General features: G+C 37.6%; 1 protein-coding gene across 1 annotated transcript in view; it reads left to right on the top strand.

Moving 5' to 3' along the window:
• The window catches only part of MCU (mitochondrial calcium uniporter), a 198984-nt gene extending 187697 nt beyond the window's left edge, over positions 1–11287 (top strand). Inside the window, exons 5-8 of the mRNA XM_036114127.2 lie at positions 411–571; positions 2032–2235; positions 7859–7975; positions 9335–11287. Coding sequence (XP_035970020.1) covers positions 411–571; positions 2032–2235; positions 7859–7975; positions 9335–9412 — 560 coding nt within the window. The 3' untranslated portion in view covers positions 9413–11287. The remainder of the gene's footprint in view (positions 1–410; positions 572–2031; positions 2236–7858; positions 7976–9334) is intronic.
• The last annotated feature ends 2525 nt before the right edge of the window (positions 11288–13812 follow it).

The raw sequence follows: 13812 nt of genomic DNA, 5'->3' as shown, positions 1-13812 counted from the left end.
AAATGGCAGGACCACAGATAAATTATAGATAAGCATTTTGATAAGCATGATAATCGGATTGATTCTAAACCTCTCTACTAGTTTTTAACCTATTGCCTAAAATTTTTTGTTTTTATCTAATGAAGATTATTGTTATTTGTAACCTTATTTGTAGCATTTTGACTTCCAAGCATATAACAGTAGATGTTGGCTTCAAAATTTTCAAGTTGCCTAAATATGAATTGACTTTCTAGGATTTGTAGATACCTCTTTTTTGAAAAGGAACTATCACTTTCCTTCAGTAGAACACTGATGGTGGGGGTCCCTATAGCAAATGAATCTGTCTTGTTTTTATTGTTGTCTAGTAACCCTGGGAATAGTAATGCTCTATCTAAGGCAAACTTTTAAAAAATGTAACCCCTTTTTTTCAGACCTCTTAAGCCATGAAAACGCAGCAACCCTGAATGATGTAAAGACACTCGTCCAGCAGCTGTACACCACGCTATGCATCGAGCAGCACCAGTTAAACAAGGAAAGGGAGCTTATTGAAAGATTAGAGGATCTCAAAGAGCAACTGGCTCCCCTGGAAAAGGTGCCGATTCAAATCTCAGGCTTTCCTCTGCAACAGTAATTTTCTAGAGCATATATGTTTGCTTCCCCCCCCCCCATCTTTTTTGGTAATTGAGTTGTGTCAGTCAAACTAGTCCTTTAGTTTTGGGGTCTGAACCATAAAAAAAGTCCAATTAAAGCTAAGAAAAAACTTAAAAAGGAATAGTTTTGAGTCTTCATAATGGGCATAGGACTTTGAGCTCTAAATGTCTGCCCTTACCAGATTTACCACCTTTGCAACAAAAATTGAAATAATTACTGATTGAGAAAAGTTATGTGTGTAGTGGATAATGATTTTGGCCAAGTTAAGAATCAATATTATATGGAATGTTATGCAGCTGTTAAAAATGATTATATAGACCTAATATGCAATAGAAGAATCTTATTATATTTTATGCAAAGTAAATTATAAAATAGTGTGCATATGTGTATACTATGATCTAATTTTTAAATGTGGTGTGCATATAGCTATGCATATTTATATATATGTATATGTAAACCACAGGAAAAATGTCAGAAGAAATATATTCCAAAATGCTAATGGAGTGGTAGGATGATGATTGATTTTCTTCTTCACATTTTTCCAGATGTTTTATACTAAATGTGTCATTCTTATTTTTTAATGATGATGCAAATATTTTCATTGTAAGGAATTAGACTATCAGGTTAAGAAAGGGAACAAATACACTTCATATTGTGCTTTTTCTCATTTCCTTAAAAATAATGAACTTGTATCTCAAGGTTGTTCTCATTAAATTTAAGACCATTAGAAATGTGATAAACTTGAACTGTTGTGAAGGAGAATGAGATTTAAATTTGGTATTTTCAAGATGTAAAAAAGCATTTTTTTAATGTACCAGCTATAACAAAATAATTGTCATCTTTTATTGAATACTTACTGTGTGCTGGGAATTGTGCAAGTATTTTACCTGTATTCCATTATTTAGTCCTCAGAATAACTCTGTAGTGACACTGACGACGATACTCGGATCAGGGCCTGAACACAGCTGTTCTGAATCCAGAGTCCATGCTCTGACTCACTGTACTGTCTGCCCTCTGGCAGACTCCTTGAGTAAACAATGATGATAGATTACATCTTGTATACTACAGTTAAGAGAACACTGGCATGTTTTCATATCCCTCCCTCAAAAAAGATAATTGTGTAGTTGGATGAAGAGTTGTTGACACTGACTTACTTCTGTAGTTTCACCATATTTTCATCTACTTCTAGGGTGAAACATTATAAAACACAAGTGTCCTAAGAAAAGTGTTACTCCTATGAAATATTCAGTGAAAACTACAGACAAGCTACGTTTACTAGAATGGAGACTAACATGTCTTGATTATGAGCCCTATTTCTTCCATGAACGTAAAACAGTTTAAATTTAAAATTGGTTCTCTGTCAAAATGCCATATTGTTGATTGATTATGTGTGCCCTGTAGGTACGAATTGAGATTAGTAGAAAAGCTGAGAAGAGGACCACTTTGGTGCTATGGGGTGGACTTGCCTACATGGCCACACAGTTTGGCATTTTGGCCCGGCTTACCTGGTGGGAATATTCCTGGGACATCATGGAGCCAGTCACCTACTTTATCACTTACGGAAGTGCCATGGCAATGTATGCATATTTTGTAATGACACGCCAGGTAAGAATTCCTCTTCTAGAAACTTTTAATGAGATGCTAATGAAGTTTTGGTTGTCAAAGTAGTTCTCTTTTCTCTTGTATTCTTTCTAAGGCCAGTTCCCTTTAAGTACCCATTTATCCTACACACACACACACACACACACACACACACACTCATATGCACACGTGCACATGCATGCTAATTGTGTATTAGGCCCTATTCTAGGTGTTAAAGGTAGGGAGGTAAATCAGGGTTCCTGACCTCATGAACCTCACAGACTATAAAGTGAGCCATATAAACCATTAAATTCAGAAAAAAAAAATATTTTACATTAAGTTACAGAATAAGAGGGCAAAGGGAGAAGAATGATCTGCTTCAGGATAGCTTGTTCAGCCAAGTTGGCTTGGCTTTTTATGTACTGTGTAATTAATTTAATAGTTGGATAGGGTAGTCTCAAGCTTTTTGTTTTTTTTGAATTCTTGGAATGGAAAGTTGGTGATAACTAATCAAATAGTTAAACTCAACTCTGGGCTATTTCTAAGTATGCTAAGAGTATAGGTAGGCTTCTTTGTTACTGTTTTTGCTTCATGGAAGAGAGATGAGAATTATAGATATCTAATCACTTTATATGCCTGGCCTGTTCTCTAGCAGCCAAGACTCATTTACTAAGTATCAGTATCTGGAACTAATTTTTGTTGCCAGTGTTACTTTTAAAGTAGCTTGAAAATCCCTGTGTCACTTTAAAAAGTAAGAAGGATTTATTATCACTTATTATTATCTGTATGATACCAACACAGATCCAACTTCCCTTGATAAAAAACATTTGCAGTAAGTGAGACATGAGAACCTTTTTCTATTTTCTTAGGTATCAAAAGAAAGCTGAGAATTGCTTCTCTCATATTTTTATATGGCTGCGATTGACATAGGCATTTTGTTTCTATTGTTGTTAGACCACTGGTCACGGCCTATTTACGTGTGAGAAAATGAAAGCCCAAGAATGGTATTTAACCTTCCTGGGCCTCCCAAACTTGTCTAGGAGAGAAGAGAGACAATAAACTGTTCATGTCCTGCCATTGTTTGCCCAGAGTATCCACCTAGTCCCATGTCTGGCTCATGCTCAACAGAACTGAACAACCAGATGAGTCATGTCTAATCACAGCTCTGGACATGGCTTTGCTGTCTGTCTGTCTTTGTTTCTTTCCTTCTCTCTCCTCTCTTCCCTGTTCCTGTCCCCTATATACACACCCCTTTAATAGGTTCTTTTTATGTATTGATTGAAGTCCAAACTCCTTAGCCTGATATTCATAACTGGTTGCTCTCTGTCTTCTCCACAGGTCTGTCAGTTCCCTACAGTATACTTACTATGTGTTCTAAACAAATCAAATTGTATTCTTTATTCCCCCAAATGCCCTGAGTTTCTACCACTTCATTCCTAACTTCCCATCATTCTATCAACTGGGAGAGTTCTCCCTGTTGATCTCTACCTGTTATATTTCAAGGTTTCTTAAATGCTTATCTTTCATGAACCTTTGGCCAGTTCCCTACAGCCAACTTAGAACTCTCCTTCTGAATTCCTGTAGCACATTGTGCCTCTGATTTCACTCATCCTATGCTATCTTGTATTATAATTATTCACATATAATGTCTTCACCCTTCTACTAGACTGTAATGTCTTAGGAGGTGAGACATTCAGGTTGTTTTTTTTTTCAATTTTTATTTCCCTTTAGCTACTATTAATCCATTATTGTCATCATCAGTAACTCAATATTCACTTCTGCTTCTTATATGACATACTAGGCATCAGACCAATCCTCCCATTAGGAAAAGTTAGAATAGTTAGATAAAACATTAAATACATTTGCCTATAAACACTAGAGAACTTATAAGATAGCAAAAATTACCATGCAAGGACCTGAAGAAGAAGAATTCCAGGAAGGTGAACCTGGTGTCAGGTACGCTTATTCCACTGGGGATTTATGCTGACTAAGCAGGGTAAGATGGAGAGACTAAGAAGCTGAGCCATACTTGATGATCTAGGACCAAAACCATAGAGATTGCGTTGGTTTGGAACCTCTAATGGCTACCATTGTAGAATAAGGATGAACCTGTTGTAGGTTCTCTCTGAACTATAGCCCAACTTCATTCATCTCAATTCCATAAATTAGACTAAGGTATTCCTAAAATAGTGGTAATCCCACACTGCTAGTGATCATAGATGCCAGGCAGAAGCAAACATAAATTATCCCTGGAGGAGAAGGCAAGAAAAAAATGTAAAGATTGGAAAGAAAGAAAACTGATGTTATTCAAAGATTTTTGTACATAAAAAAATACAAAAACATGTATATATATTTGGTTAGAATCCATAAGTGAGTTTCATAGGGTTACTGGATACAAGGTCAATATACATAAATCAATTGCCAACAACAAAAAATTATAAATGAGACTTTAAAAGATGCAACTTAAAATGACTTTTAAATATATCTAGAAGTAAATTGTGCAAAAGATGTGCAGGACCTCTATGCAGAAAAACATAAAATTAAAGGAAACTTCTAAGTATGTTCATGGACTAGAAAAATAAATACTAAAACATGTCAGTTGTATACAAATTGATCTGTTTGATTCAGTGCAATCCCAGTCAAGATTCCAACAATTTTGGGGATGGCGCGGGGAAGAGATTTGAATAAGCTGCTTCTAGAATTTCAATGAAAATGTAAAAGATTAAGAAAAGCCAATAAAGCCTTGAAGAAAAACTAGGTAAGAGGATTTGCTATACAGGATATGGAAGACTATAGCTTTATTTATGAAACTACAATAGTTGAGGCAGTGGCACAAAGACAGTCCAATGGAATAGATGAGAGAATGTAGAAACAGACCTGGTATAAATGAACTTTTGATTTTAAAAAGATAGTGCTGCAAATAAAGAAGAGTCTTTTTCTACGAATGGTGCTGGGACAATTGAATATCCATATAAAAAAAATGAAACAACCCCATCCTTACACATCCTTAATTAACAAAAATTAATTCCAGATGGATTATAGATCTAAATATGAAAGGTTACACAATAAAGCTTCTGGAAGAGGGGCACCTGGCTGGCTTAGTCGGTAGAGCATACAACTCTTGATCTCAGGGTTGTAAGTTCAAGCACCATGTTGGGTGTGGAGATTACTTAAAAATAAAATCTTTTTAAAAAATAAAATAGGGATGCCTGGGTGGCTCAGTCGGTTAAGCGTCTGCCTTCAGCTCAGGTCATGATCCCAGGGTCCCAGGATTGAGTGCCACATCGGGCTCCCTGCTTGGCGGAGAGCCTGCTTCTCCCTCTCCCTCTGCTGCTCCCCCTGCTTGTGCTCTCTCTCTCTCTTTCTCTCTGATAAATAAATAAAATATTTATTAAAAAAAATAATAAAAAATAAAATAAAGCTTCTGGAAGATAATATAGGAAAATATGTCAGTTACTGTGGAATAGGGAATGATTTCTTACCCAGATTGAAAAGTGCTAACCATGAAGAGTAAGAATGATAAATTTGAGTATATTAAAATTAAGAACTTCTGGGGGCACCTGGGTGGCTCAGTTGGTTAAGTGTCTGCCTTTGGCTCTGTCATGATCTCTGGGTCCTGGGATCGAGCCAGCAGCATTGAGCTTTCTGCTCAGCAGGGAGTCTGCTTTTCTCTTTCTGTCCCTCTGCCCCTCCCCACTGCTCATTCTCTCTCAAATAAATAAATAAAATCTTTTAAGAAAATTAAGAATTTCTGTTTATTAAAGAACACCATTAAAAGGGCAAGCAGCCTGGGAGGAGATATTTGTAGTACATATACCCAACAAAGGATCCATAACCAGAATATATTAACAAAGCCTGTAAATCAGTAAGAAAAAAACCAGACAACCCAATAGAAAAAGATGGCAGATTTGAATAAGCACATCTAAAAAAGGAAATTCAGATGGCTAATAATACATGAAACAAAAAGGCCTCAGCCTCATGAGTGATCAGGAAAATGCTATAGATCTCCAAGAGACATGAAAACATGTTCACACAAAACCTGTACAGGAATATTCATAGCAGCATTATTCATAATAGCCATAAATGTGGAAACAACCCAAATGTCCATCAGTTTATTAATGGATAAATAAAATGTAGCATATCCATTCAATGGAATATTACTTGGCAACAAAGAGAAATGAAGTACCAATACATGCTACAAATGGATGAACCTTGAAAGAAGGCAGCCACAAAAGGCTACGTGCTGTATGATTCCATTTATATGAAATGTCCAGAATAGGCAAATCCATAGAGATATAAAGTAGATTAATAGTTGCCTGGAATTGGAGATGTTGAGGGATATGGGAAGTGACTATTAAGAGTACAGGGTTTCTTTTGGGGATGATGAAAATGGTCTAAAATTGATTGTAGTGATGGTTGTGCAACTTCATGAATACCCTAAAAACCATTGAACATTATGCTTTAAATGGGTGAATTGTATGGTATGTGATTTATGTCTCAGTACAGCTGTTTTTGAAAAATGAGGTAGTACTTCTTTTTTTTTTTAATTTTTTTTTTTTTTTAAAGATTTTATTTATTTGACAGAGAGAGAGAGAGATAGTGAGAGCAGGAACACAAGCAGGGGGAGTGGGAGAGGGAGAAGCAGGCTCCCCGCTGAGCAGGGAGCCCAATGCGGGGCTCGATCCCAGGACCCTGGGATCATGACCTGAGCCGAAGGCAGACGCTTAACGGCTGAGCCACCCAGGTGTCCCATGAGGTAGTACTTCTGCACACACACCAGAATGGCTAACTTTTTTTTTTTTTTAAACTGGCAATACCCAGCATTGGCAAGGATATGGAATAATGGCAACTCTCATATCCTGCTGAGGGCAGTATAATTGGTACCACCATTTTGGAAGCCTGTTTCATATCCCTTCCTAATTTGAACACAAGCATACCTTATGATCTAGGATCTCCATTCACAGATATATATCCAACAGAAGAGATAAGCCCGAAAATGTTCTTGGCAGCATTATTTATAATAGCAAAGCCTGGAAACAACCCAAAAGTCTATCAATAGTAAAATGGATAAATGAATTTTGATGTAGTCATACAATAGAATATAACATAGCAATGGAGATGAATGGACTACAAAAGTATGACTATCACAAACATATTGAGCGGAAGTAGCCATACACGATACTTACTGTCTGACTTCATTTTTATGAAATTAAAAAAACAGGTAAAATTAAGCTAAAATTAGAGTTCAAGGGGATTCATGCTTAAGTAGGAAAGCTGTAAAGAAAGTAAGAAAATAATTACAATAAAAGGCAAGATAGTGATGAGTTTTGGGAGTAAGGAAAGCTTACTAATAGAGAAGAGGCAGGAGGATGCCTTCCAGGTTGTTGGCAATGTTAGATTTTCTTTATCTGGTGATGATTAACTTATTCATTATGTGATGATTCATTGTAATGTACATTTTTGTTTTATGTACTCTTACATGTGTGTTTCACAATAAAAAATGTTTAAGAAATATTTAACACAGCACATTTATCAGTATATATCTTTATATGTGTGCATGTATATTGAACCTAATCAACGGTTAGTGCTCATTTTGTAAAGCTAGTATTCTAAGGACTAATAATTTAATTTCTCCTTTAATTTGTAGGAATATGTTTATCCAGAAGCCAGAGATAGACAATACTTATTATTTTTCCATAAAGGAGCCAAAAAGTCACATTTTGACCTAGAGAAATATAATCAACTCAAGGATGCAATTGCTCAGGTAAGTGTTCCAAAAATAAAAATAAATTCCAGCTCCATTTTGTATGGTATTGGTATAATAATAATAAATAATATATTACCATTACTATAGTAATATGTTACTATATTACTATTACTAATAATGTATTACTATTATCCATAACTATAGTGCTTCAATGGGTAAACTCTGAAAGAATGATCACACCCTCTTCTTCCTATATTAATTATTCCTCAGATAATAAGAATGTCTATTTTAGCATGGACACCTCTCTGGAAAGTTTTAGAACACAAGCAGGTGAAAAAATGATGGGTCCTGTCTATCCTATTAACAGTAGCATATTGAAATTTGTAGAGCTATTTTTACTTTTTTCTTTTTGTTTCTTTAAAGTTGTCTATTTTTACTTTTCTCTCTTTTTAAAATCTTTTTACAACAATTTCCAAAGATTTCCCACCTAAAATGTGTGATACCAGTGGGGCAAAAATAAACTCCAGGTAAGAGAGACTACTGCAAATGTTTGCGAGGCACAAGTCAGAGTTTATTGAACTAGAAGATGCTGTTTTTAAAAAGATTGATATATTTTATTTTTCATAATAGTTACCTCTTTCAAATTTCTGCGGGTGCCTCCTTCTGATATCTTTGATTTTGCTGAATAAATCTTTATTCCTCTTCTCTGTAGTCTTACATGATTTTAGAGATTTTTTAAAAATCTCTAGAAGCTTTTCTATCCTCTTTAATGTTTGGTTGCTCTTCTCTGTCCCTTATTGGTACCAAGAGGTTGTACTTTGAATAGGCTTAGTCAGTCTTCCTGCCTTGGCCTAAGTTGACTCGTGTCTTCTTGTTGCTCTGTGTGGTGGTTCTCAACTGGAGGGAACGCATCAAATCATCCCTGGCGCTGTTAAAAATACAGATGCTTCAGCCCCACCCGAAGCCTAACAATCCAGCTCCACAGGGGTGAGGTCCCAGCCCATGTGAGTTTTGAAAGTGCTGCAGTTGACAGCACATCCCTGTTTTTAAAATCACTAAGCGAAAAACTTAAACAACTACTGGAGGAATAACTAAAGGTTTGAGAGCCGCCGTCAGGGTGCGTCACGTGCTCCCCAGGTTCTTGAGCCTCTGAGTCCTGCCGTGTTCACAGCACAGCCTTTTCTGGAGGCTCTGTTGACAGCTGAAGCTGCCGGGACAGACTTCCATTCTGGTCTCCCTTTGTTGTCCTGGGCCTTTAAAGCCCTTTGCTTCTGAGGCACTCTTATTTTGAGAGTAATTGAGATGATTTCTGTGATTCATAGTGATGCAGAAAAGACAATTTCCTTTTCTCAGGAGATAATAATATCATTGAAAGCTTCACTAGCCAATTTTTCTCACCTTTTGTTTCTATTTTAGGCAGAAATGGACCTTAAGAGACTGAGAGACCCATTACAAGTACATCTGCCCCTTCGACAAATTGGTGAAAAAGATTGATCTGCAAAGAGCCTCTGAAACCTGGCAGAAAGAACACCTGTTTATAACTCTTGCCTTTTTAATTAAAGCATTGCAGGTGGAAGCTGGGAGCCAAGTCAGGGTAGAGGGTTTTTACCTTTAAAAAACAAAAACAAAAAGGATCTTAGGGAAGAAGGGAATATTAAAATCTAAGGATCAGGCTTTGTGGAATATAAGCTCAAAGGGCTTAGTGAATATTGTCTTAATCAAGCATCTTAGTTTCTGGATGAAAATGATGCACTATGTAGTTGAGAGATTCATAAAGAGACAAGGATGCTGGGGGTGTTCCTTTCTTGCATCTTCTTGCAGGGTCAGCAAAACAGTAACACACCAGCACCCCACTCAGCTCTAATTTTTTTTTTTTTAATTTAACTTTTCTTATTTTTGACATAGGAGTAAATAAATCTACCGGAAAAGCAAATCCTCAAGATGTGTGGGTGGCAAACAGAGTCTGAGCCCATGCCATTAGCATTTATTTTAAATTGGACCCAGTCTCTGCAAAGTGACCAGGAATCTCTCCTCTTTATGCCCCTTTTCTAACTACCCACTCCTGTTGGTTACGCTGATTTTATCCATATAAGAGTTGGAACCAACTTACGACTGTTTGATAATTGACACTTTGGATTATCCCGTAATACCTTCTTCAATGTCTGTATATTCCAGTGCTCTGGATCAGTATCTAGGAATCATTGGCAACACTGCATGAGGTTGTTTTGTTTTGTTTTGTTTTTTACTAATTAATCTTTAAGAGGAGGCAGAATTTCCCTCCTTTATTTAACTATCCTATTGATATTCCCCTCTCCCTCCATAACTGAAATCAGAGGGGGAGGGGGGTGTTCAGCTGTATTACCAAATCAGGAAGATGTAAGGTTTACAAATTGGCTAAAAATCATGGCTCTCTAGCCATTTCAAACCAGAATAATTTCATTGCTGTTAATCTGCTTGTGTGACAGCATTCCAGCCCACCCAGATGGCGCTGCCTTGTCTGGAGACTTTGTTTATCTTGAAGGACACACACTTCCACACTGTTTGTGAGCCCCACCACCTCCACCACTTCAGTAGTTGTAAATCAAGTGTGTGGATCTCAAAGGGTGCAATTTATCTTTATACAGGAATACATTTCTATGGCTTCCTTCAGCCTACCCTCTTCACCCTATTTTTTCTTATCTTAAATTGAGAGAAGGAAGAATTAATCTTATACTCTATCAAAATATTTTCTACCATATTTCCAGATGACATCTGCACTTGAAGAGTCAAAGGAATCCGTGTCTAATATCCTGTTTTTAACTACTGTGGGGGCAGGATGGAAAGGATGATGAGGCTTGCCACACAGCCGATTGGCTTTTTCTTTCACATGATTCGCCCCCCTCATTGTGGCAAGGAGGTTATTTCTCATTTTCTTCCTCTTTTGGGGATCATTGTGTATGAAAAGAAACACTTGGGATGACAAACCCAGACTCCAGGTGCCTTGCAGAGGTTGAAGGCCCTCCAGGACCGCCACTGCTCTGCTCCGGCCACCACCCCTTCCACTGGCATGATGGAATGAAAGGATGCATGTCTCCCCTTCCTTCAGGACCCCAGTTGTTCAACCCCTTCCCTCATTTATTTTTCTTAAGTTATGTGAATTATTTTTAAATCATCTGTCCTGTTTGTGTGCAGGGTTTTGAAGAAGAAACAGCACAGTGCAATGAGCAAATTCTTTCAGGGTGTGTGGGAGGCAAGGGAGGGAAATGTGGAGGAAAGTCCTTTAAACAAATAGCAAAATATTGAACATGTGTAAAATCCTGTATCATTTATGAAATATGTATAAAAAGCAATGTACCTTCTGGAACAATAAATACTTATTCAATTTTTGAACTACAGCATCTGATTCTTTAAAGCAAAACCAAAAACAACAACAACCACGCAACAAAACTTATTTTCCTGTGATTCTAGTGGAAAACTGTTTACTTCTAAAATTAATTCTTATAAAAATACCATTTTGAAATTAAATTTGGTTCCTAGAGCCTGTATTTTTAAAACAGGCATTTTTAAAAAAAAGATTTTATTTATTTATTTGGCAGAGAGAGAGAGCACAAGCAGGGGGAGCGGCAGCCCATCGCTCCCTGCTCAGCGGGGAGCCTGCTTCTCCCTCTGCCTGCTGCCCTCCCTGCTTGTGCTCACTCTCTCTGCCAAATAAATAAATAAATAAATAAATAAAATTAAAAAACAGGCATTTCATTAATGCTTCCTGAATCTAAGATGGTCAATATTTTCCTAATTTTCCAGAGCCACCAGAGGTTAAGTGACTTCTACAGCCAGAATAAAGCCAATGGCAGTACTGAGACTAATATCCTTATATCCTGATTATCAGGAAGATTTCCATTTTATCAGACCACCAGATTGCCCCGTGTGGTCTCCTGGACTTCAGAACACTGTTCAAGAATGAACCAAGATTAAATACTCATTTTTTTAAGAGTTTGTATCAAATTTGATCAAATCAAATAATGATCGCCAAACAGGAAAATATCACATGCTACCTACTCCATTGAAGGCATATCAAAAAGCATATGTTAAATTCCTGTATTTAGTGCAGTGCGAGATGTACTGAGAGCCTCCTGGCAGCTATAGCAACCCAATACAGACATCCCTGAGACAGAAGTAAAGTGTAAGAAGATAAGATTGAAAATGTTAAGCCACTCTTTGATTTCAACAAATAACGTCTACATATTCAACAACATTGTTAGGCTTTAGTGAATTTTCAGTGGAGATAGATAATGGAGAGTTAAACCCATTTGTGAGTGTAGGTAATGCGGTTTTGCTAAGTAAGGGATAATAGACCTTTAGAGCTGGCAAAGTAAAAGGGTTCTCTCATGGTATGACTGCTGGAGCGGCAACCTGGTATCTCCTGGTTAAAAATGCAAGTTCTCTGATCCCTACTGAATCAGAAACTAGGCATGGGGCCAGCAATCTGTATTTAATAAGTCCCTCTGGTGATTTTGATGGGAACCGTTGGTCTAGTTAAACCAGAGGACATCTATGTCACAACTCATCAGTGAATCCTATGACCAAACAACCAGAGTGACAGAGGATTGGTGAGTATGGTGAATATGGTAAATGGAAAGAATAGAGCTCATGTCACATGTACTATTCTATCTTGCTTACCAGCAGGAGGGTAATGAGCACATAGTGGATGCTCACAAAAACAAAAACGGGTGCCTGGGTGGCTCAGTCAGTTAAGCATCTGCCTTCGGCTCAGGTCATGATCCCGGGGCCCTGGGATGGAGCCCTGCGTGACTGTTCAGCAGGGAGTCTGTTTCTCCCTCTCCTTCTGCCCCTCCCCTGCTGCTATGCTCTCTCTTTGAAAAATAAATAAAATATCTTAAAAATAGATAAAAATAAATTAAAAAAACAAATAGGTGGAATTTTTAAGATCAATCTAGAAAGATTTCACAGAAAAGTGGAATTTCTTAGATTTTGGAACTCAGTTTCACTGTTAAAAGAGTTATGTTTCCTTTTTCTGGGATGCCTGGGTGGCTCAGTCGGTTAAGTGTCTGCCTTCAGCTCAGGTCATGATCCCAGGTTCTGGATGGAGTCCCACATCGGGCTCCTTGCTCAGCGGGGAGCCTCCTTCTCCCTCTGCCCCTCCCCCTGCTTGTGTGCACTCTTGCTCACTCTCTCTCTGTGATAAGTAAATAAATAAAATCTAAAAAAAAGTTATGATTCATTTTTTTTTAAGATTTATTTATTATTTGAGAGAAAGAGAGCAGGAGAGGGGAAGAGGGAAAGAGAGTGAGTCTCAAGCAGACTCCCTGCTGAGAATGGAGCCGGAGGCGGGGCTCCATCCCATGACCTGAGCTGAAATCAAGAGTTGGTCACTCAACTGACTGAGCCACCCAGGCGCCCCAGTTGTGATTCATTTTTATTACTGCCAACGATCTTTTGTTTGTTGCTCTCCCAAGTAAGTACAAACTCCTTGTCTTCCAGAATGTACTACATAGTTACTTCCTTGGGATAAATATATAGGTTAATTTTAATGAATTCTACTGAATATAAAATTGGCCCACTTTATAAATTTTCCTTTGCATATGTTTTATAAATGCATCACCCACTGAGCAATCCCTCATTCTTGAAACTGTCCTCAGCTCCTGTGACTCTACTCTTGGGTTTCCTTCTTTAACTCTCTATTTCTTGGTCTCATTTGCAGTATCCTCTTCCTCTGCCCACATCTTTGATGTTGGGCTTCTCCAGGGTTCCATCTCGGACCCAATTTTCCATGGATGATCTCACCCACTCCCCTCCCCCATTTATATGCCAGTAGTTCTCAAATTGTTACATAAGCTCAGATCTTTCCTGAACAGCAGACTGGTTTACCTATATCCTAACTGATCAATTTCCCCCGC

The sequence above is a fragment of the Halichoerus grypus genome, chromosome 7, assembly GCF_964656455.1.
Source record: "Halichoerus grypus chromosome 7, mHalGry1.hap1.1, whole genome shotgun sequence".
In the NCBI taxonomy this organism is placed as follows: domain Eukaryota; kingdom Metazoa; phylum Chordata; class Mammalia; order Carnivora; family Phocidae; genus Halichoerus; species Halichoerus grypus.
Note: the sequence above shows the minus strand (reverse complement) of the source record. Positions and strands in the feature narration are given on the sequence as shown.